The sequence below is a fragment of the Anomaloglossus baeobatrachus genome, chromosome 11, assembly GCF_048569485.1.
Source record: "Anomaloglossus baeobatrachus isolate aAnoBae1 chromosome 11, aAnoBae1.hap1, whole genome shotgun sequence".
NCBI lineage: Eukaryota > Metazoa > Chordata > Amphibia > Anura > Aromobatidae > Anomaloglossus > Anomaloglossus baeobatrachus.
In genome coordinates this window covers 99,557,655-99,578,998 of record NC_134363.1, presented here as the reverse complement: position 1 = coordinate 99,578,998, position 21,344 = coordinate 99,557,655, and the positions used below count along the sequence as shown (strand labels likewise).

General features: G+C 40.4%; 1 protein-coding gene across 1 annotated transcript in view; it reads right to left on the bottom strand.

Annotated features, from left to right (window-relative positions):
• Positions 1 to 431: 431 nt before the first annotated feature.
• The window catches only part of LOC142256093 (visinin-like), a 52,502-nt gene continuing 31,589 nt past the window's right edge, over positions 432 to 21,344 (bottom strand). Inside the window, exons 2-3 of the mRNA XM_075327613.1 lie at positions 13,660 to 13,771; positions 432 to 1,109 (exon numbers count right to left, since the gene is read on the bottom strand). Coding sequence (XP_075183728.1) covers positions 1,018 to 1,109; positions 13,660 to 13,771 — 204 coding nt within the window. The 3' untranslated portion in view covers positions 432 to 1,017. The remainder of the gene's footprint in view (positions 1,110 to 13,659; positions 13,772 to 21,344) is intronic.

Here is a 21,344-nt window from a genome sequence, read left to right as displayed (position 1 = left end):
TACAATCCCTTCCATGTTTTTTCCATTTATTTAGCTTGTTTTCTGGCATTCGGTGAAATATAATATCTTTACCACAGTCTTGTGTGTAAGGGATTTACCTATCACAAAATGGGGAATGATACATTACAAATAATACCATGTTAATGGGAATCGGGATGACAAACATGCTATATTTCCATTTACATTGGGTGTTCTAGAAGTAGATTCATAAGTAAAATGCCAAAACAAACAATATTAACACTTTCAACCATAAAGTATCATATGACCTACATGTCAATTAAAAAACATTGCTATGAATATTAATAATTCCTATTATGAATTATTTCTTATTACTTCCTACATCAGGATGCATGATGGGGATAAATAAACTAAACATGGCTTCTTATAGGTATGTCTACAGCAGGTGAGTGGAGAGGTATAAGTATGGGGGGGGAGTTAAAACCTTCCCTTTGTGCCATTACTCTTTTCCATGGCTTTCTTCTTTGGGATTATGCAAATGCTAATCTGAATATATTGCTGTCTGCCATGTGGTGAAGGTTGAACATTACATGGGACAATTTTACTTTTCACCCGCAGGGTGACAGCAGGAAGCGTAGACCATGTGTGTCTTGTCTGTTTAAGCATTTTGTCGTAAACCTCCCTCTTCTTCTTTCCAAATTCTATGGCCTTGTGTTATAGACTTTGTCATATGTATGAAACCCTAGGCAACCAGATAGGCTTTGAACATTTCACTTTGTGATTAATGCAAATAAAGGCCACATACAGAGATAATGACTGAACATTGGTGCAGTTACTATAAAAATTTTCATATGTGCTACTTCAATCTGGGAAATAATACTTTTTGACTGCTAAGTAACGTTTTTGGTACTATGGAATTGGTAAGTTTGAAATGTAAGTGTTTAGCAATCTTATATTTAATAAATGTACTGAAAATTAGAACATGTAAAATTAACTTGATAACTCACAAACACATAAAAACTTCATGTAATCATATTTGGAATTCTTTTATGTTTTGCTTTACTTCTTTGCTTTGGGGTCATACTGGATAAGCCTCATTATGTCATCATTTGCCATGACACCTTGAATGAATTCTCCTTCTGCAATTTTATCTGGAAAGTAAGAAAACGACAAGGAGGGAAAAAGATTTAAAATAAAATATTAGTTCATTCACATCCAAGGCTTAATTTAAACCACACCTTTAATTTCAGACAACCTTTCAAAATAAGGTCTCATATGTGCACACAAGAAGAATTTCACACTTCTGTTTCTGGCCTTTTATCATTACTATCCTGCATTTCACCAGTTTTCCCTCTGCAGGCTCTATTAGTAATTTTCAAATTGATGGAGACTTGATCCCATACACAATACACACTCAGGATCTTAGTCTGTATAGCTTATGTTCAGAAGTAGCAACAGTTTACATTAGGTACTGAGCAATGAAGCTGTGGGTCCAGCTCTAGGGTGAGACATAACTCTCGCACATGCTCAGATGTAAGAGCAGTTTACATTAGTCAATGAACAATGAAGCTGTGGATTCAGCTCAAGGGTGAGACATAACTCTTGCACATGCTCAGATGTAGCAACAGTTTACATTAGTCACTAAGCAGTGCAGCTGTGGATTCAGCTCTAGGGTGAGACATAACTCTCACACATGCTCAGGAGCAGCAACAGTTTACATTAGTTACTGAGCAATGAAGCTGTGGATCCAGCTCGAGGGTGAGACATAACTCTCACACATGCTCAGATGTAAGAGCAGTTTACATTACTCACTGAGCAGTGAAGCTGTGCATCCAGCTTTAGGGTAAGACATAAGTATTGCACATGCTCAGATGTAGCAGCAATTTACATTAGTCACTGAGCAGTGAAACTGTGGATACAGCTTTAGGGTGAGATATAACTCTCGCACATGCTCAGATGTAGCAGCAGTTTAAATTAGTCACTGAGCAATGAAGCTGTGGATCCAGCTCCAAGGTGAAACATAACTCTCGCACATGCTCAGATGTAAGAGCAGTTTACATTAGTCACTGAGCAGTGAAGCTGTGGATCCAGCTCCAAGGTGAAACATAACTCTCGCATATGCTCAGATGTAAGAGCAGTTTACAATAGTCACTGAGCAGTGAAGCTGTGGATCCAGCTCCATGGTGAAACATAACTCTCGCACATGCTCAGATGTAGCAGCAGTTTACATTAGTCACTGAGCAGCGGATTCAGCTCCGGGGTGAGACAATACTCTTTCTCAAATCCATTTTTATAGACTTCAATAGACAATTTGATCCTTCAAGTAGTTAGATGTGGAGGAGAAGATTAGGCTAATATGTAGAAAAAGAAGCATATTTCTCTGATAAAATATATTACAAAGTTTCTTCTATTTGCTCGTTTTGTTGCTTAATCTTATCATAGTGTCGTGAATGTGACAGTTGTCGTATGATTGTCATTTTCAAAATAGCAACCAGTAGATATATTGCCAGATTCCAAATAGTAACTAGAAAGCTTTTCACTTAGGGCCCATGCCCATGATGAGTATTAGCAGCGTTCTGGATGCAGAGTGTTTTCACTGTGTCCAAAACGCTGCACTGTACAGTACAAGCACAGTAGATGAGATTAATAGAAATCCCATGGCCACTGTGCTTCTTTTCTCTGCAGCGTAAACTGATAGGCAGCGTGGCTTCCCAAGCCGCAGTATGTCAATTTATGCTTGCGGAGACACGAGTGTTCTCAAAGGGGAGAACACAGTGAAAATCCACAGTGTCCCAAACATTGATCATGGGCATGGATGCCGCATTCTCCTGTGGAGAACACTATTGTCTCCACAGGATGCAGCATGTGTGGATAGTGGGAAAGTACCCTTATTGTCACTCATGAAAGTTCCCATATCACTAGGTGAGGGAACTTACATTAGTGGCAATTCTCCAGCGCTGAAATAAAAAAATGCTTGGGTCGTGCTTTAATAGATCAGACGTGAATGAAGTACGTAACACACTGAAATGCCAAACCAGTGCTAAAATTATTACATCAAAATGTTACCACAGTTCAGCAACTCTTTTAAACAGTGGAATTTGTCATGTTATACAGCATATCATGATGGGATAATCATGGTTTATGTATACATTGTTAATGATGTAGATATAAAAATATGTTTTTAAAGAAGACCTCTGTTTTTTTTCTATAGATAGCTTGGCTTATTGAATGTACAGTGCCTTGAAAAAGTATTGATACCCTGTGCACTTTTCCAGATTTTTTTATGTTACACCCACAAACTTAAATTTGTTTAATTGGGATTTTATTTTATACATCAATAGTAAAAAGCAAGTATTTGTGAAGTGCAAAGGAAATAATGCGTGGTTTTCTAAATATTTTAAAGATATAAATCTGAAAATTGTGATGTGCATTTGTGTTCAGGCCCCTGTAGTCTGATAGCCCTAAATAAAATCCAGCGTGACCAATTTCCTAAAGAAGTCAACTAATAAGTAAATTGAATCCACCTGTGTGTAATTTATTTTCAGTATAACTACAGCTGCTCTGTGAAACCCTCAGAGGTTTGTATGAGAACATTAGCAACCAAACATGATAATGAATACCAAGGAACACAGTAGACAGGTCTGGGAAAACTTGTGGAGAAGAGAAAAAATGGTTAGGTTATAAAATATAGCCCAAGCTTTCAATATCTCATGGATCACTTTTCAATCCATCATACAAGAATGAAAGGAGGATGGTACAACTACACACCTATCAAGACATGGCCATCCACCTAAATTGACATCCCAAGCAAGGAGAGGACTAATTAGAGAAGCAGCAAAGACCCCTATGGTCACTGAGGAGTAGGGAATGAGCGAACCTGTTCTATAGGTTATATAGGTTCGCCAAATTTAAATTTTTTACGAGCCTTAGCCTGTTCAGTTCAGGCTCGGTAACACAAGCACTTTCCCCAAAAGTAGGTAATGTTCAGTTTTATGCAATCACTGATCATGTTTTAAAAAATGTTTTTCTAATAACAAGTTATGCTTTGGATAGGATTGTGGTGTTGTCACGAAAAGCCAGACGCGAGCGGCAGTATTTTCTTTTTCTTAACTTTATTTGCGAATGTTCCATCAGCCAATCCCAGCACAGCAAATATCCATAAGTTTCAGACTTAAGGGTTTGTATAATTGGCTGCCTAAGTCACATGTCCGTCTGCCTCTAAATTGTGGAAGGTGATGTTGGTGACCTTTTTTGAATGTGAAACATTTGGGAAGGTGCTGCCGAGAGTGCTGCTGATGGGGCTGCTAGACAGTTAGCTTAGCTAGGGGTTTAATGATAGGGAGTTGAGATAGATAGGAGAGCGATAGTGTGGAACAGGGACGTGCAGTGTAGGGAAAGCTGTGAACTAGTGAACTAGCTAAAAAGGTCTTGGCAGATTCCATCGTCTGCTCAAAATGATGCAGTCAATCACATTTGTAGGTTTTCATAGTTGGTACTGGCTGCTATCAATTTGCTAGTGAACTAGGTAAAAATGTATTGGCAGTTTTCATTGCCTAGTCAAAATTATGCAGTCAATTACATTTCTAGGGATTGTTAATTACTAATGCCTGCAGTAGATTTGCTAGTGAACTAAGTAAAAAGGTCTTTGCAGTTTTCACCGCCTGGTCAAAAAGTGACGCATCAATCACATTTGTAGGTATTATTTAGTACTACCTGCTGTCAATTTGCTAGTGAACTAGCTAAAAAGGTCTTGGCACTGTTCAGTGTCTGCTCAAAATTACGCAGTAAACCACATTTCTAGTTATTGGTACTTTTTAGTGCCTTCCCAATATTGCCAACTCAGGCAGGAAATAATTTGTCTTTTGCTTCAGGTATCTGACAGGTGTGGTTATAGGATTGTGAAACATCTGTTTGAAAGTAGATGGGTGCATCAACTATGAGTGGTAAATCATGATGAGGTTGTGGTGGACGAGTGAATAGGTGAGGTGTTGTAGGTTTAAGTGTGGGAAGTTGTGTTAGTCAAAGCTCTAGTGAGCAAACACCAGATGATCCAATCCCAAGAGAAATGAGAACAACGTCCATTACTAGACTGCCTACTCCACTAGATTTCTTTGGCAGCTGCACATCATTTCAATTTCCAAATGAGGCTGATAAACAGCTTGTGCTAGTGGGGATGGCAAGCACTGCATCAAGTGGCCTCTCTTCCTGTTCCTGCACCTCAATATCACAAACAGTTCATTCCTCCACCCTAATTACACTTTTTTCCCCTGCATCACAAATCTCCAACTGGTAAACTGACTGTGCGGAACAACTGAAGTCCTCAGTGGTTGATACCTTTTTTATGTAACTTGGTTGTTTTTTTTTTTTGTTTTTTTTTTACTACCCCATTCTATGTCCTGTTGTGTATAAATATGTGACTCTTCAGATTTTGTGTTATACCATGCCTGATGAAGAGACCTGAGTAGTCTCGAAAGCTTGCAATTATTACCATCTTTTCAGTTAGCCATTAAAAGGTATCAACCACTGAGGACTTCAGTTCTTTTAAACAAATTTTTTTTTATCTCTACTGGCTAACACGGTACAAAGATATATTTTACTTGTGCGGAACCACACATGGGCGAGTCTGCTGAGCTGTTAACACATTCTATCCCATGGGCATCAGAGGTTTTCTCCAAAGATTCCCAGACTGAAGAGGAGGAAAGCATTTGCACCGATGTACAAAATCTTTGCCAGTTGGATCCTGGCACAGACGAAGTAAGGTCCAAGCAGGATCCCAACCCATGTCAACTGATGTTAGCCCCCAGGGGTGGAGGTGATGATGATGAGTCACAGATACCTGAGGTGCATGCATAGTGTTATGCGATGTCAGGTCATGAAGAGGTGGAGTGGGACAACATAGAGCCTGACAATTGAGTTGTAGATCCTACTTGGTGTGAACCCAGAGGCATGCAGTTGTGTAGTTCAGCAGATGAGGAGGAGTTGGAGGAAGGAGCCAAGGAAGTTACGTTGGCAATTCCCATACAAACACTTAGTGATGCAACCATGAGAAGCACTGCATCCTCAGCCACAACACTGGCTATCGCCAGGAGCGGTCACGGGTCTGCAGTTCGCAGGAAGGGTTGCCTAACCTGGGCCTTTTCTAAAACCACAAAGCTTGACTCAATTTTTGTTATCAGCCCCAATTTTTATCTGCCAGCATTGTAAACAATGACTAAGTATAGGTAAAAATGAAAATAATTTGACTACTACATGCATGAACTGGCACATGCGCAAGCAGCATGTATTACTGTTGGGATTTTAATGCGCTAAAATGCGTACTACTGAGCCTATATAACATCAGAAAAAAAAGAAGCAGCCGCCCTCACCAATTATGTCTGTGTCCTTTATTGAAGATCCATAAAATCACAGGGGATTGGGGTGCTGGTAAAGGGTAGCGGGATGCATCGGGACGGTGGCCATTTCATACGTGTGACACTGCGCCTCAACAGGTCCTCATAGTGCATAAACGTAATACTACTTCCTTTTAAAGCTAAACAGGTGTGTACATATCATTAAAAACAAAGTCAACAAGCGTTAACGATAGCAAGTTATAGACAGAATATAAATATATTTTCTATATATTTTATATGCTATAGATTAGAATTCAATTACATGATTTTACTATAAAAAGACCGAAAGGTCATTTTTCTCATTTAAACTCAAAGCTCCTTGGGCTTCTAAGTCAAGAATTCATTTAGACTCTTTAGCCTAAAATAAAATCATTTAGACTAAATAAAATCCTATGTAAGTTGCCACCTGGTGGTGGAAAAGTAACCCTTTCTAAGCTTTTGTTAGGATTTTATTAAGAAAAGAGGCTAAATGGATTCTTGACTTAAAGAAAGAAAATATATGTATATTCTGTATATAACTTGCTATCATTAACCCTTGTTGACTTTGTTTTTAATGATATGCACACACCTATTTAGCTTTAAAAGAAAGTAGTATTACGTTTGAGCACTATGAGGACCTGATGAAGCTGCGCGAAATGGCCTTCAACCCAATGCACCCGGTTCCCCCTTACCTGCACCCCGTTCCTCGATGATTATATGGATCTTCAATAAAGGACACTTAGACATAATTGGTGAGTGTGGCTGCTTCTTTTTTTTCTGATGTTATATGGAACTCTGCTATTTGCAGCGCACCACTTCATAGTCCTCTCCTGAATGCTTCAGTATCATTGTTGCCCAAGTGGAGTTTTCAGTAAGCATGTGGTGCTAAACCTCTACACCAACCACCAGCCGCCAAATCAACCGTGTCTGCTGCTTCTTACTCCTCTTGCGTCACTGTCTAAACTATTCTAACACAGGGCTCTAACCGCCTATCCTCCACTTATTTACCCACTACAGTCAGGGTGACTGAGAGCCTGTCAACTTTTATGGAAGTGGCCATGCCTGGTGTTTTTGACCCATGTAAGACACAGAGGCCACATCCTGTGTCTTACATGCACCATACTTCTGTGGTGTGTAAACACAATATGGGTACATGAAGGGGGTGGGAATTGATGCCACTATCCTGCTATCTGCCTGCAATGATTTTAAATATCAAGATCAAGACTCCAAGATGGGTCTAAAAATTGTCTTTTGTCTGTATTGCCAGGATTCTGGGAGCAAGAGGCCTACACCTGTCATTCATGCATCTCTTGATTTTTAAAATGAAAATGCCAGGCCAGGCCATATCCTGTCTGTAAGTCAATGCAATCAGGCAGTGTTTAAATTAATATGCATTGGAGAAGGCAGTCACACAGTTGCAGGGTTGAGAACCACTATCCAGGCCCAGTTTGATCAATGTCTGTCTCCACTGAACCTGGAGAAAGGGAAGGTCATATGCGATAATGGTGCAAACCTGGCGGTGGCACTACTCCTGGCAACATCAAATATGCACTGCATAAATCAACCTGATTTTACAGAAATTGCTACAGCACTATTCCGGCCTGTATGTGCTGCTGAAGAAGACATGGTTGCTGTGTGCTCACTTTATAAAATGGAAATGCCAGCCTGCATCCTTTGTATTGCATACCTCCCTGCAGTGCAAACACACAATGGGGAAATGGGGGGGAGGGGGGGTATGATTGATGCCACTGTCCTGGTGTCTGCCTGAAAGGTTTTTAAATGTCAAGACTGAAGACTCCAAGAGTAATATCCAGATTGTGTCTTGTCTGTACTAGCAGAGGTAAGGGAGCACCAGACCTACCCCTGTCTCTAACCCACCTGTATATTTCTTATGTCAATAGGCTAGGAAGCTAATGGCTATGCCAGAACAGTGGTGCTGCACTGTAAAATGCATTTTTGCCATTTTGGAAGCTTTTCGACTCCCCTAAAGGTGTTTTCTCTGCCTTACGTTTGGCCTCCGATTGAATCCAATGGGGTTCAAAAAAGGTTCAGAGTTCGGTTCGGCAAACGGTTCAGCAAACGTAGCGATTGTTCAGTAATGCTCAGCGAACCAAACTTTGAAAGATTGGCTCATCTCTACTGAGGAGGAGATACAGAGATCCACAGCTCAGGGGGCATAATCTGTTCACAGGTCAACTATTAGTCGTATACTCCACAAATCTTTTCTTTATGGAAGTGTGGCAAGATGAAAGACGTTTTTGAAAGCATAAAATTTCATTTTCAGATTGCAAAAAGCCATGAGGACACAGCTAGCATGTGGAAGAAGGTGCTCTTGTTAGATAAGACAAAAGTAGAACTTTTGGGGCTAAATTGAAAAAACTATGCTCCATGGAACACTAACACTGAACATCACCCTGAAAACACCATTTCTACTGAAAAACATTTTATTGACAGCATCATGCTGGGGGCAGGCTTTTCTTCAGTAGGAAAAGCTGGCCAGAGTTGATGGAAGGATGAATGGAGCGAAATACAGAGCAATCCTGAAGGAAAACTTGTTTGAAGCTGCAAAAGACTTGAGACTGGTATGTAAGTTCCCCATCCAGCAGGACAACGACCCTAAACATACTGCCAGAGCTACAATGGAGGGTTTAGAGCAAAGCGTATTCATGTGTGTGAGTGGCCCAGGTACAGTCCAGACCTAAATCTCATTGATCTATAGCAAGACTTGAAAATTCACTGAATTTCACTGAAATTCATTACATTTTCAATCCAATGTCACTGAGCTTGAGCTACGTAACAAAGTCATGTTCAAGTTTGTATAAAAATGTATACATTTTATTAGACAAAGTAAGTTAAAAACATGCACATGGGGTACTTACAACAGCAAGAAAAAGGGGCATATCAAATGATGGGTGAAGGAAAACTCTCAAAGAATATAATGGGATAATATACATTAGTGTAGAGTACAAAATTGTACGTCAGATGGGACAATATAAAAAATAGATTCTTTGAGAGACTTCCATCACCTCGCAGCGTGATGTGCCCCTTTCTCCTGCTGTTGTAAGTATACCATGTACATGTTTTTAACTTACTTTGTCTCATTACATTTTTAAATTTTTATACAAACTAGAACAAGACTGAATGTTTTTTTCAGTGCACCTTCCCGTCCATTACCGATGAGTCTCAGTAATTTGTGTCTTATATATACGATACACAGATCTCCATATTTGTCACTTATCCATATACACTGTGGGGTAATCTTATATAATAATTAGGCTATGTGCGCACGTTGCGTATTTGCATGCAATTACACTGCGATCTGCACCGCAGCGTAACTGCATGCGTCCTGCGTCCCCAGCATAATCTATGAAGATTATGCAGGAGATGTGCGCACGTGGCATATTAGAGCGCAGGGCTTCGACTGCTGCCCGAAGCGCACGTTCTAAGAAGTGACATGTCACTTCTTTCCTGCGCTCTGCATGCATCCCCCGCTCTGTCTATGGGAGGGGCTGCACTCGGAGCGCATGCAATTGGCTTTTTTTTTTTTCATTAAGGACTGTTTCTGCAGCGATTTGAAGCGCACGTGTGCTGTTCAAATCGCTGCAGAAATTTCTGCATGGACAGAACGCTACATGCGCACATAGCCTTACTGTGCTCCTGCACACACTCCTTTTGTTAATGTAAAATATTCTAGCAGTGTGGTTATACTGTTAGGTGCATTGTCCTTCTCTAATAAAAGTTCCAGAATGCCCTAATGAAGGCCGGACATGGGGAGGGTGTAAGAGAATAGTTGAAGCAGATAGCGATTACGTTAATATTATATCAGAGTCTAGTTCAATGGATGTCAGAAACAAAATGAGACTGACCTCCGATAAATACAGTGACTTAAGGGGCCATCAAGTGTTGGACTTTGTCCTTTTAGCAGACTCTATAATTTTACTTTTTCATTATATTTTTTATATAGGTGGGGAACCACTTAATACACCAGATGGTAAAAGATGAGCCCCCAAAAAAGAATTTACTAAGAGGAAACGTTTGTACAACACTTCTATTTTAACATTGAATTAATTTAATGCCTCCTGTCCAAAAAATAAAACACTGGTCAGGCCAACTATCATTTTGTAAATATGCCAGATGCCCAACAACAATATGTAGATTTTGAAGATTTTTTTAAATGCTTTGCTATGAATGATCTCCTCCCTCTTTCAATGTCCTTTTGTGGCTTCACACAACATACTTGTGTTATAACTAGGTCATCCCCCCAGCTCCATCACTCTCATTCCCATCCTTTGAGGTTCACACCATTAGGCTCTTCCATCCCATTCCCCTCAGAGTAGCTGTCCTATACCGTCCCCCAGGCTCACCCACCCAGTTCCTTGACCACTTTTCAGCCTGGCTGCCGCACTTCATATCCTCTGAATTGCCAACCCTCATCCTAGGAGACTTTAACATCCCCATGAACAGCCCCTCCTCCCCTTCTGCATTCCAGCTTCTATCTATCACCACCTCCCTTGGCCTCTCACAACTCTCATCCTCAGAGACACATGAAGATGGTAACACCCTTGACCTGGTCTTTTTCCGCCTCTGCTCAATCTCTCACTTTGACAACTCACCTCTTCCCCTCTCTGACCACAACATTCTCTCCTTCAAGCTCACAAACCCTCGTCCGCCCCAGCACACTCCCACCTATCACACATTCAGAAACCTACAGGCCATTGACTCTCAAACACTTACAGACTCTCTACACTTATCACTATCCCCTATCTCCTCACTTTCATGCCCTAATCTGGCTGTAAAGCACTACAATGACACACTCAGAAGCACCCTGGACCAAGTAGCACCCCTCACCCTCAGAACCTCCAAACACCGAGTAAAACAACCTTGGCTCACATCACAAACTCGATTTCTCCAGCGATGCTCTAGGAGTGCCGAGCGCCTATGGAGGAAATCCCGCACACCAGAAAACTTCATCCACTACAAGTTCATGTTAAGGACTTACAACTCTTCCCTTCACCTCGCCAAACAGACCTACTTCACCACCCTTATCTCCTCACTAGCCAACAATCCAAAAAAGCTCTTTGACACCTTTCACTCCCTCCTCAGTCCCAAAGCACAGACCCCTATCACAGACCTTCATGTTGATGACCTGGCCTCGTATTTCACAGAGAAAATAGAAAACATCCGCCAAGAGATCAGCTCCCAGTCACCAAGCTTTGTGAATCCCATCCCTCGCCACATCCCATCCAGCTCACTTTCCACATTTGACCCAGTCACAGAGGAGGAAGTCTCCAGGCTCCTCTCTTCTTCTCGTCCTACCACTTGCCCTACTGATCCCTTCCCCACACCTCTACTCCAGACACTCTCTCCGGTTGTCACCACTCACCTAACTAAAATCTTCAATCTCTCTCTCTCTTCTGGTATCTTCCCTTCCTCCCTCAAACACTCTATTATTACTCCATTATTAAAAAAACCTTCCCTTGATCCGTCCTGCAAAAGCAACTACAGACCAGTCTCCAATCTCTCCTTCATCTCTAAACTCTTGGAGCGCCTGGTCTACTCTCGTCTCACCCGCTACCTCTCCTCTCACTCTCTTCTAGATCCTTTACAATCTGGCTTCCGCCCTTTACACTCAACAGAAACTGCCCTTGTCAAAGTGACCAATGACCTATTGACAGCAAAACGTAACGGTAACCACTCTCTGCTTATTCTTCTTGACCTTTCTGCAGCCTTCGACACTGTTGACCACCATCTCCTTCTCTCTTTGCTCCATTCTATTGGCCTAAAGGACACTGTTCTTTCCTGGTTCTCTTCCTATCTTTCTGGCCGTTCGTTCAGTGTATCATTTGCTGGCTCCACATCTTCTCCTCTCCCTCTCACTGTTGGGGTCCCTCAAGGTTCAGTCCTTGGCCCTCTTCTGTTCTCCCTCTACACTGCCCCAATTGGACAGACCATCAGCAGATTTGGCTTTCAGTACCATCTTTATGCTGATGACACACAGCTATACACCTCATCCCCTGAGCTCACCCCCGCTGTACTACAGAACACAAGTGACTGCCTGACTGCAGTTTGCAACATCATGTCTGCTCTCTATCTGAAACTTAACCTTTCCAAAACTGAACTTCTGCTTTTCCCTCCATCTCCCAACCTTCCTAAACCTGACATCTCCCTCTCTGTGTGTGGCACAACGATAAGTCCTAGGCCGCAAGCCCGCTGTCTGGGTGTTATACTTGACACTGATCTCTCCTTCACCTCCCACATACAATCTCTTGCCCGCACCTGCCGCTTGCACCTCAAGAACATCTCTAGAATCCGCCTCTTTCTCACAATGGAAACGACAAAAACCCTCACCGTGGCCCTGATCCACTCTCGCCTTGACTACTGTAACTCTCTATTAATTGGTCTCCCCCTAACTAGACTCTCCCCTCTACAGTCCATCCTTAATGCAGCAGCCAGGGTCACCTATCTGGCAAACCGCTACTCGGATGCCTCTGCTCTGTGCCAGTCATTGCACTGGCTGCCCATATATCACAGGATCCAATTCAAACTGCTTGTTCTCACCCACAAAGCTCTCCACAGTGCAGCACCCTCCTACATCTCCACCCTCCTCTCTGTCTATCATCCCACCCGTTCTCTACGCTCTGCAAATGACTTTCGACTAACATCCACACTAATTCGAACCTCCAACTCCCGAATCCAAGACTTCTTCCGCGCTGCACCAAACCTCTGGAACGCTCTACCCCAAGAAGTTAGGACAAATCACAACTTACTCAGCTTCAGACGCTCCCTAAAAACGCATCTTTTTAGGGTGGCCTATCACACTCCCTAGCCAAACTAATTTCACCTAATCCCTCTACAACTTCTCAGAACATAACCCCACGTCAAACTCCATGGCACCCAAATGCGTCTCAAGGCTCTGGCCAACTGGTCCAGGAAGCCATCATCTATCCCCCATGAGCTGGCTGGATTGTCATTTTAAATAAACACTTGTACCTTGCCCCTCCCCCCATCTCATTGTAGATTGTAAGCTCTCACGAGCAGGGTTGCCATTTTTCCTTTTAAATATTGTATCCTCTATAATTGTTACTTGTTTGTATATGTTTATGTATATGATATGTATATGTATATGTTCCTCCTGAATTGTAAAGCGCTGCGGAATATGTTGGCGCTATAGAAATAAAGATTATTATTATAACTATCTACCTTATACAATTTAAGACAGACAAAGAGATTCAAGGACCTATTCTGCTGATAGGCTCTCTCTAATAACTTGAAATATAGTTTGTTATTCTCCATTTGCTATAAAAGGATAGCAAAGTCAGCTATGGGAACTTACCATTGTCTTTCTTTTTAAAATATGCCCATAATTTATCTGCTCTTTTCTGCGGTGAATTTTCATCATCAGGTAGAGTCTTCTGTTCTTCGGGAGGAATCATCTTGAATATTGCCTGTAAGCAATGGAAATAAAGTTTGAAATTTTTGACCGAAACAGTTTAGAAAGGTCCATTACTTGATTAGCTATATGACAAGTAAAACATACAAATACAAGTTTTCCACAAGATACAATTTTTTTTTCTTCACAATGTGTAATTTGAAAATTAATAATGAAGATAACTTCAAGAACTTATGAAAAATGTCTTCATGTCTAACAAGTTACAGAGACCTTAATATAACCATCTAACCCTTGAATTAATGGTTATAATTTAGTGCAGATGGCACTTTTTGGATTTTGCCAGAAGAGCCCACAGCCAAGGTTTCTATACTAGAACAATGCTTACACAATTGTCTCATCTAAAGATACCCTCAGAGCAGGCCAATAATATTAATAACAGCAAAGAAATAAGCAACCACATAGGATTACACATGAACACGATCAGTCCACAACAGTACCCAAACAAATATGCCAACATCTCCCTACATTAATGGTACTATGTTTTTCTCCAGTGTCCAGTATTTCCATACTGCCTTCTTGCTTACTATGCATATAATTATCTTTTCCTGTAGCAGTTTTGTCAGTCTATGCAGCAAGCTGCACTGGAGATGTCTATGGGAAAAAGCAATCTATTCTGATTTCTACTGTGCAGCCATCATACTGTATGGGAGGCTGTGAGGGACATCATACTCTATCGGTGGGCTGTGGGAGACATAATACTGTATATCTGGAGATATGCGGTGTAATTGTAAGGGGAGCACTATTACTATGAAGAAGTACAGAAGGAACATTATTACTCTCCAGGGAGGAGGCATTGTTATTGTGTGGCGAACAAAAAGAGGGTACTATTACCATTCAGGGCACAGAAGTGGCAGTATTATGTGTAGGTACTAGTTATAGCACTATATGGTTTTTGCAGAAGGTGGAAAATATGAGGACAGGGCTGAAAAAGCAGTAAGTCAAAGATGTCTGTGTGTTATATGTTGCAGGAACAAATTATAGATAGAAAAAGTGGTCATGGCGGTCTAGGACAAATTAAAAAGAAGAGGGAAATGACTATTATCACAAGCATACAACTAATGAGAACTTGAACTGTAAACACATAAATGGTGTCCAGAGCACTGGTGAAGAAATGATTGTACCATTAAATGGTCACTGTATGGTGGTAGTATCTGTCCTAGTACTGTAGTTAAGATTAATTATCAGAACGGTGGTATTATTAGAAATATTGGTCTTGTAGTAAATCTTCCAGGCAAGGTAATTTTAGTAATAGAGACCTCCATCTGGGGAAGTGGTCAGGGACAACATAGGTCTGTATGCATTCAAATGCCAGAGACAAATTTCAGTCCCACTCTGGTCTTGCTTTCATTTTATTTTAGTTTTTCTATAAACATAACATCTATACAGGGATTAAAGAAACAGTGAAAAAGGGTGAGTAGCATCCATTGAGAGTCAGTAATGGTGGAAGCATTATACTGTTTGTAGGCTGGGTTATCAACTGTAGTGGCCATCATACCATCATACGATGTGTAGAGGGCTGTGGGACAATCATTCTGTGTATGGGAGGCTGTGCAGATGATTTTTTTCAAAGATAAAAAAGGTAATAACACATATATTTAGTAAACCCTAATTATGCTGACCAAAGAATAATGTTTTACTTGTTTAGCACAAGAAAAGCTTACATTTTGAAATGGTAAAAATCAACACCAGAATTGATTTTTACCCGCTCTTTTTCAAAATATCGCCTCTTGCAAAAACAAGGCCTCATACATCAACTTAAAAATAATTATGGCTACTGGAATGCAACGAGAAAAAAATGAAAAAAGATCTAAACTAAACCTAGTTTAGCCATTAAAGTGTACAGTATCTATGTGATTCCATTTATCTACACTTTTAAATGGAAAACTCTCTTTTTAATCCGCTTCATAGGAATAAAAATCACAAACCATTTTTCATGCATTTACACAGTATATAACCTTGCTAAATGTCCTCCACAAAGATAGAAAGCAGCGTCATTTTGGTAATTTTATAGATTTAGTAATTCTTCTCCTAGACATAATGTACCTGCTTGGATTATGTGACATCTGCCAGTGTCAATTTTAATATTCTCATTTTTCCTTATTGGCAAAAAAAAAAAATCGAAATAGCTTGTCTTCTGTACCTTTCGCTTCAGCATGCGTCCTTTACTAACATTTAAAGTAAACCGGAATTTTTAGTAATAGATCTACAAAGAATAATTCTAAAGGAAAGTTTAACATTTTATGTTTTTTTAATCAAATTCAAAAATATATCTTTTCAGGACTAAATGCATTTTATTCTTTTATCCTTTCATTTTATTTAAAATCCCCCATATGCCTTATTGTTCATTTTGGCTCTTTTTTTGTACCTTTTCTAACCCCAAGACATCCTTTCAATGAACAAGTGCCCAGATGAGGCAACATTAACGCATTGTATTAAGTCCCTGTCACATAAATCCAAATCTCTTTTAATCCATGACAATATCCTCCTGGTTTTAGGAGCAGCTGATTGACATTAACATGCTGTTATTTAATCTGTGATCTATAAGTATACCCAGAACCTTCTCTAGAAATGACTCTCCTAGTTTACTTCCCCTAGAACAAATGATGCCCGCATATTAGTGCCCAGGTGCATAACTTTACATTTCTTCACATCGAATCTCATCTGCTATGGGGATGCCCACATACTCAGTTTGTCCAACTCAGCCTGTAACTCATGAACATCTTATGAGACTGTGCTGCATAGATCATATGTAGATTATTGATACCAATGACAGCATCTATGTGGAACAATGAGAAGTGACTTTCCAAAGACCAAAACACACATAATGACACAAGGCTCGGGAAATGGAAGAACCAACCAGAAGTGGTCACATGCTCAGAATAATTATAGAAATAGCAGACAGAAGGGACAAATAGAGGACTGGTGTCATTGTGACAGGTACGGGGAGGGTCGAGGTGAGATGAGTATAAGATTTATTCTTACTGTGCATTACAAACGTTGGACACCATCACCAACCATAGTACCTTCACTTACTGAGAACAGGTTGGCTAATCCTTGGTATTATGTATTTATTAACGCTGTGAGCATAACATTATATTAGCCTGTATTGTTATTTTGCACATATATTCTTTTAACTATATATATGATTTTTAAAATTAAGTGCTTTTGCCTTCTTACACTGTGTGCAGAATTATTAGGCAAATGAGTATTTTGATCACATGATCCTTTTTATACATGTTGTGCTACTCCAAGCTGTATAGGCTTGAGAGCCAACTACCAATTAAGTAAATCAGGTAATGTGCATCTCTGTAATGAGGGATGTGGTGTAATGACATCAACACCCTATATAAGGTGTGCTATTATTAGGCAACTTCCTTTCCTTTGGCAAAATGGGCCCTGAGAGAGATTTGAGGGGCACTGAAAAGTCTAAAATTGTGAGATGTCTTGCAGAGAGATGCAGCAGTCTTGAAATTGCCAAACTTATGAAGCGTGATCACCGAACAATCAAGCGTTTTATGGCAAATAGCCAACAGGGTCGCAAGAAGCATGTTGGGCAAAAAAGGCGCAAAATAACTGCCCATGAATTGAGGAAAATCAAGCGTGAAGCTGCCAAGATGCCATTTTTCACCAGTTTGGCCATATTTCAGAGCTGCAACATTACTGGAGTACCAAAAAGCACAAGATGTGCCATACTGAGGGCCAAGGTAAGGAAAGCTGAAAAACGACCACCTTTGAACAAGAAACATAAGATAAAACGTCAAGACTGGGCCAAGAAATATCTTAAGACTAATTTTTCAAAGTTTCATGGACTGATGAAATGAAAGTGACTCTTGATTGGCCAGATGGATGGGCCAGAGGCTGGATCAGTAAAGGACAGAGAGCTCCACTCCGACTCAGACGCCAGCAAGGTGGAGGTGGGGTTCTGGAATGGGCTGGTATCATCAAAGATGAACTTGTGGGACCTTTTCGGGTTGAGGATGGAGTGAAGCTCAACTCCTAGACCTACTGCCAGATTCTGCAAGACAATTTCTTCAAGCAGTGGTACAGGAAGAAGCCAGTATTGTTCAAGAAAAATATGATTTTCATGCAGGACAATGCTCTATCACATGCATCCAACTACTACATAGCGTGGCTGGCCAGTAAAGGTCTAAAAAATTAAAAAATAATGACATGGCCAGTTTATTCACCAGATCTGAACCCCATAGAGAACCTGTGGTCCCTCATAAAATGTGAGATCTACAGGGAGGGAAAACAGTACACCTCTTGGAACAGTGTCTGGGAGGCTGTGGTGGCTGCTGCACGCAATGTACAGATCAAGCAACTGACAGAATGGTAGGATGGTGGATGGTAGGCTGTTGAGTGTCATCATAAAGAAAAGTGGCTATATTGGTCACTAATTTTTTGGGGTTTTGTTTTTGCATGTCAGAAATATTTATTTCTAAATTTTGTGCAGTTATGTAGATTAACCTGGTGAAAATAAACAAGTGAGATGGGAATATATCTGTTTTTTATTAAGTAGCCTAATAATTCTGCACAGTAATAGTTACCTTCAAAAACAGATATCCTCCTAAGATAGCCAAATCTAAAAAAAAACACTCCAACTTCCAGAAATATTAAGCTTTGATATTTATGAGTCTTATGGGTTGATTGAGAACATAGTTGTTGATGAATAATAAAAAAATCCTCTAAAATACAACTTGCCTAATATTTCTGCACACTGTGTATTTAGAGTTTAGACAATATTAAATTATATTCTGGTCACTTTTACCAAGGTTTCTCAACGGTGACAACAAGCTCTGCATTGTTATAAATGACTAGATATAACAGAACATTGCCTTTTGTTGGGTCTTCCATAAACTGGCCCATACAATTATCCTTAAAGAGCTTACAAATGTTTTCCTTTTGTTTGTAGGCCTGTTTGAAGGCCATTTATGTACGGAGGGCCATGTTGGAGCATTATACTGTTTTGGCAGCTGTTGGTAGAACTGTATGCAGACCATTTTATAGTGTGGAAGGTTATGCGGGGGCAATAATACTGTGTGGAGGGCTGTGCAGGGACCATTATAATGTGTGGATGGCTGTGTAGGCACCATTACACTGGTGGAAGGGCTATGTAGGGGGGCTATTACACTGTTTGAAGTGCTATAACTGGCTATTATAATATGTGTAGGCCATTAAATAGTGTGGAGGGTTGTGTGGTGCCCATCATACTTTATAGAGGGTTGTGAGGCCCACTATGCTGTATTGAGGGCTGTTTGGGGGCCATGATATTCTGTGGAAGGCCATGTTGGGCTATCATATTGTGTGTGAGGGAGAATAGGGGCCATCATACCATGTTGGGGTCACTGTGAGAGTATCATACTTTGCAGGAATGGGGTAATGTAGGGTCCTAATACTGTGGAGGGCACTGTGGAGGAATTCACTTTGTGGTATCTTACCTTATTTGGGGGACACATTTGTTTGCATCATACTTTATGGGAGCCATGAATGGGGTATCTTAATGCATGGGAACACAAGGAGCTTCAGAAGGAGCAAAATTACTTTGTAAGGGATGCAACGTATGTGTGTGTGTGTGTGTGTGTGTGTGTGTGGGTAGGTGTGTGTTGTGTAGGCAGGGAATTAGGATTTCAGCTATGTCGCTCCATGATTGCTATGTACGCCCCTGCTGGGAGTTCTGATGAATAATAGAACTGCTAAAACTCAGATTTTCTGTATGCAACTTATGTCATAAAGGCTGGTTTATCCAAAAAATATATTTTATAAAGACCTCTTAATGATACATTATATAACGAGAAATTTTAAAATGGAAAAGCAAGAATATTAAAGTAACCCCTGCAAACAGATTCTATCTACAAAGCCCAAAATAACTTCTTATCCATCCACATACCTTTTTTCTTGTACATATCTATCTTTATCTATAGTCTTCATCTCATTACCACATAGTATCAGGCTTTTCAATGTCACATCAGTATGAAGCATGACTGGGAAGAAGATAAGGTGGGCCAAGATTCCAGCCACAAGAAAAACAGCATGTGGCGCTATTATGAATGGAAATTCAATGTACAGTCATATGAAAAAGTTTGGGCACCCCTATTAATGTTAACCTTTTTTCTTTATAACAATTTGGGTTTTTGTAACAGCTATTTCAGTTTCATATATCTAATAACTGATGGACTCAGTAATATTTCTGGATTGAAATGAGGTTTATTGTACTAACATAAAATGTTCAATCCGCATTTAAACAAAATTTGACTGGTGCAAAAGTATGGGCGCCTCAATATAAAAGTGACATTAATATTTTGTAGCTCCTCCTTTTGCAAAAATAACAGCCTTTCGTTGCTTCCTTTAGCTTTTAATGAGTTCCTGGATCCTGGATGAAGGTATATTTGACCATTTCTGTTTACAAAACAACTCCAGTTCAGTTAAGTTTGATGGTCGCCGAGCATGGACAGAACGCTTCAAATCATCCCACAGATGATCAATGATATTCAGGTCTGGGGACTGGGATGGCCATTCCAGAACATTGTAATTGTTCCTCTGCATGAATGCCTGAGTAGATTTGGAGTGGTGCTTTGGATCATTGTCTTGCTGAAATATCCATCCCCTGCGTAACTTCAACTTCGTCACTGATTCTTGCACATTATTGTCAAGAATCTGCTGCTACTGAGTTGAATCTATGTGACCCTCAACTTTAACAAGATTCCCGGTGCCGGCATTGGCCACACAGCCCCAAAGCATGATGGAATCTCCTCCAAATTTTACTGTGGGTAGCAAGTGCTTTTCTTGGAATGCCGTGTTTTTTTGCCTTCATGCATAACGCCTTTTTGTATGACCAAACAACTCAATCTTTGTTTCATCAGTCCACAGGACCTTCGTCCAAAATGTAACTGGCTTGTCCAAATGTGCTTTTGCATACCTCAGGCGACTCTGTTTGTAGCGTGCTGGCAGAAACGGCTTCTTTCGCATCACTCTCCCATACAGCTTCTCCTTGTGCAAAGTGCGCTGTATTGTTGACCGATGCACATTGACACCATCTGCAGCAAGATGATGCTCCAGGTCTTTGGAGGTGGTCTGTGGATTGTCCTTGACTGTTCTCACCATTCTTCTTCTCTGCCTTTCTGATATTTTTCTTGGCCTGCCACTTCTGGGCTTAACAAGAACTGTACCTGTGTTCTTCCATTTCCTTACTATGTTCCTCACAGTGGAAACTGACAGTTTAAATCTCTGAGACAACTTTTTGTATCCTTTCCCTGAACAACTATGTTGAATAATCTTTGTTTTCAGATCATTTGAGAGTTGTTTTGAGGAGCCCATGATGCCACTCTTCATAGGAGATTCAAATAGGAGAACAACTTGCAAGTGGCCACCTTAAAAACCTTTTCTCATGATTGGATACACCTGCCTATGAAGTTCAAAGCTCAATGAGGTTACAAAACCAAATTAGTGTTTTACTAAGTCAGTGAAAAGTAGTTAGGAGTGTTCAAATCAAGAAATTGATAAGGGTGCCCATAATTTTGCACCGATCAAATTTTGTTTAAATGCGGATTGCACATTTTCTGTAAGTACAA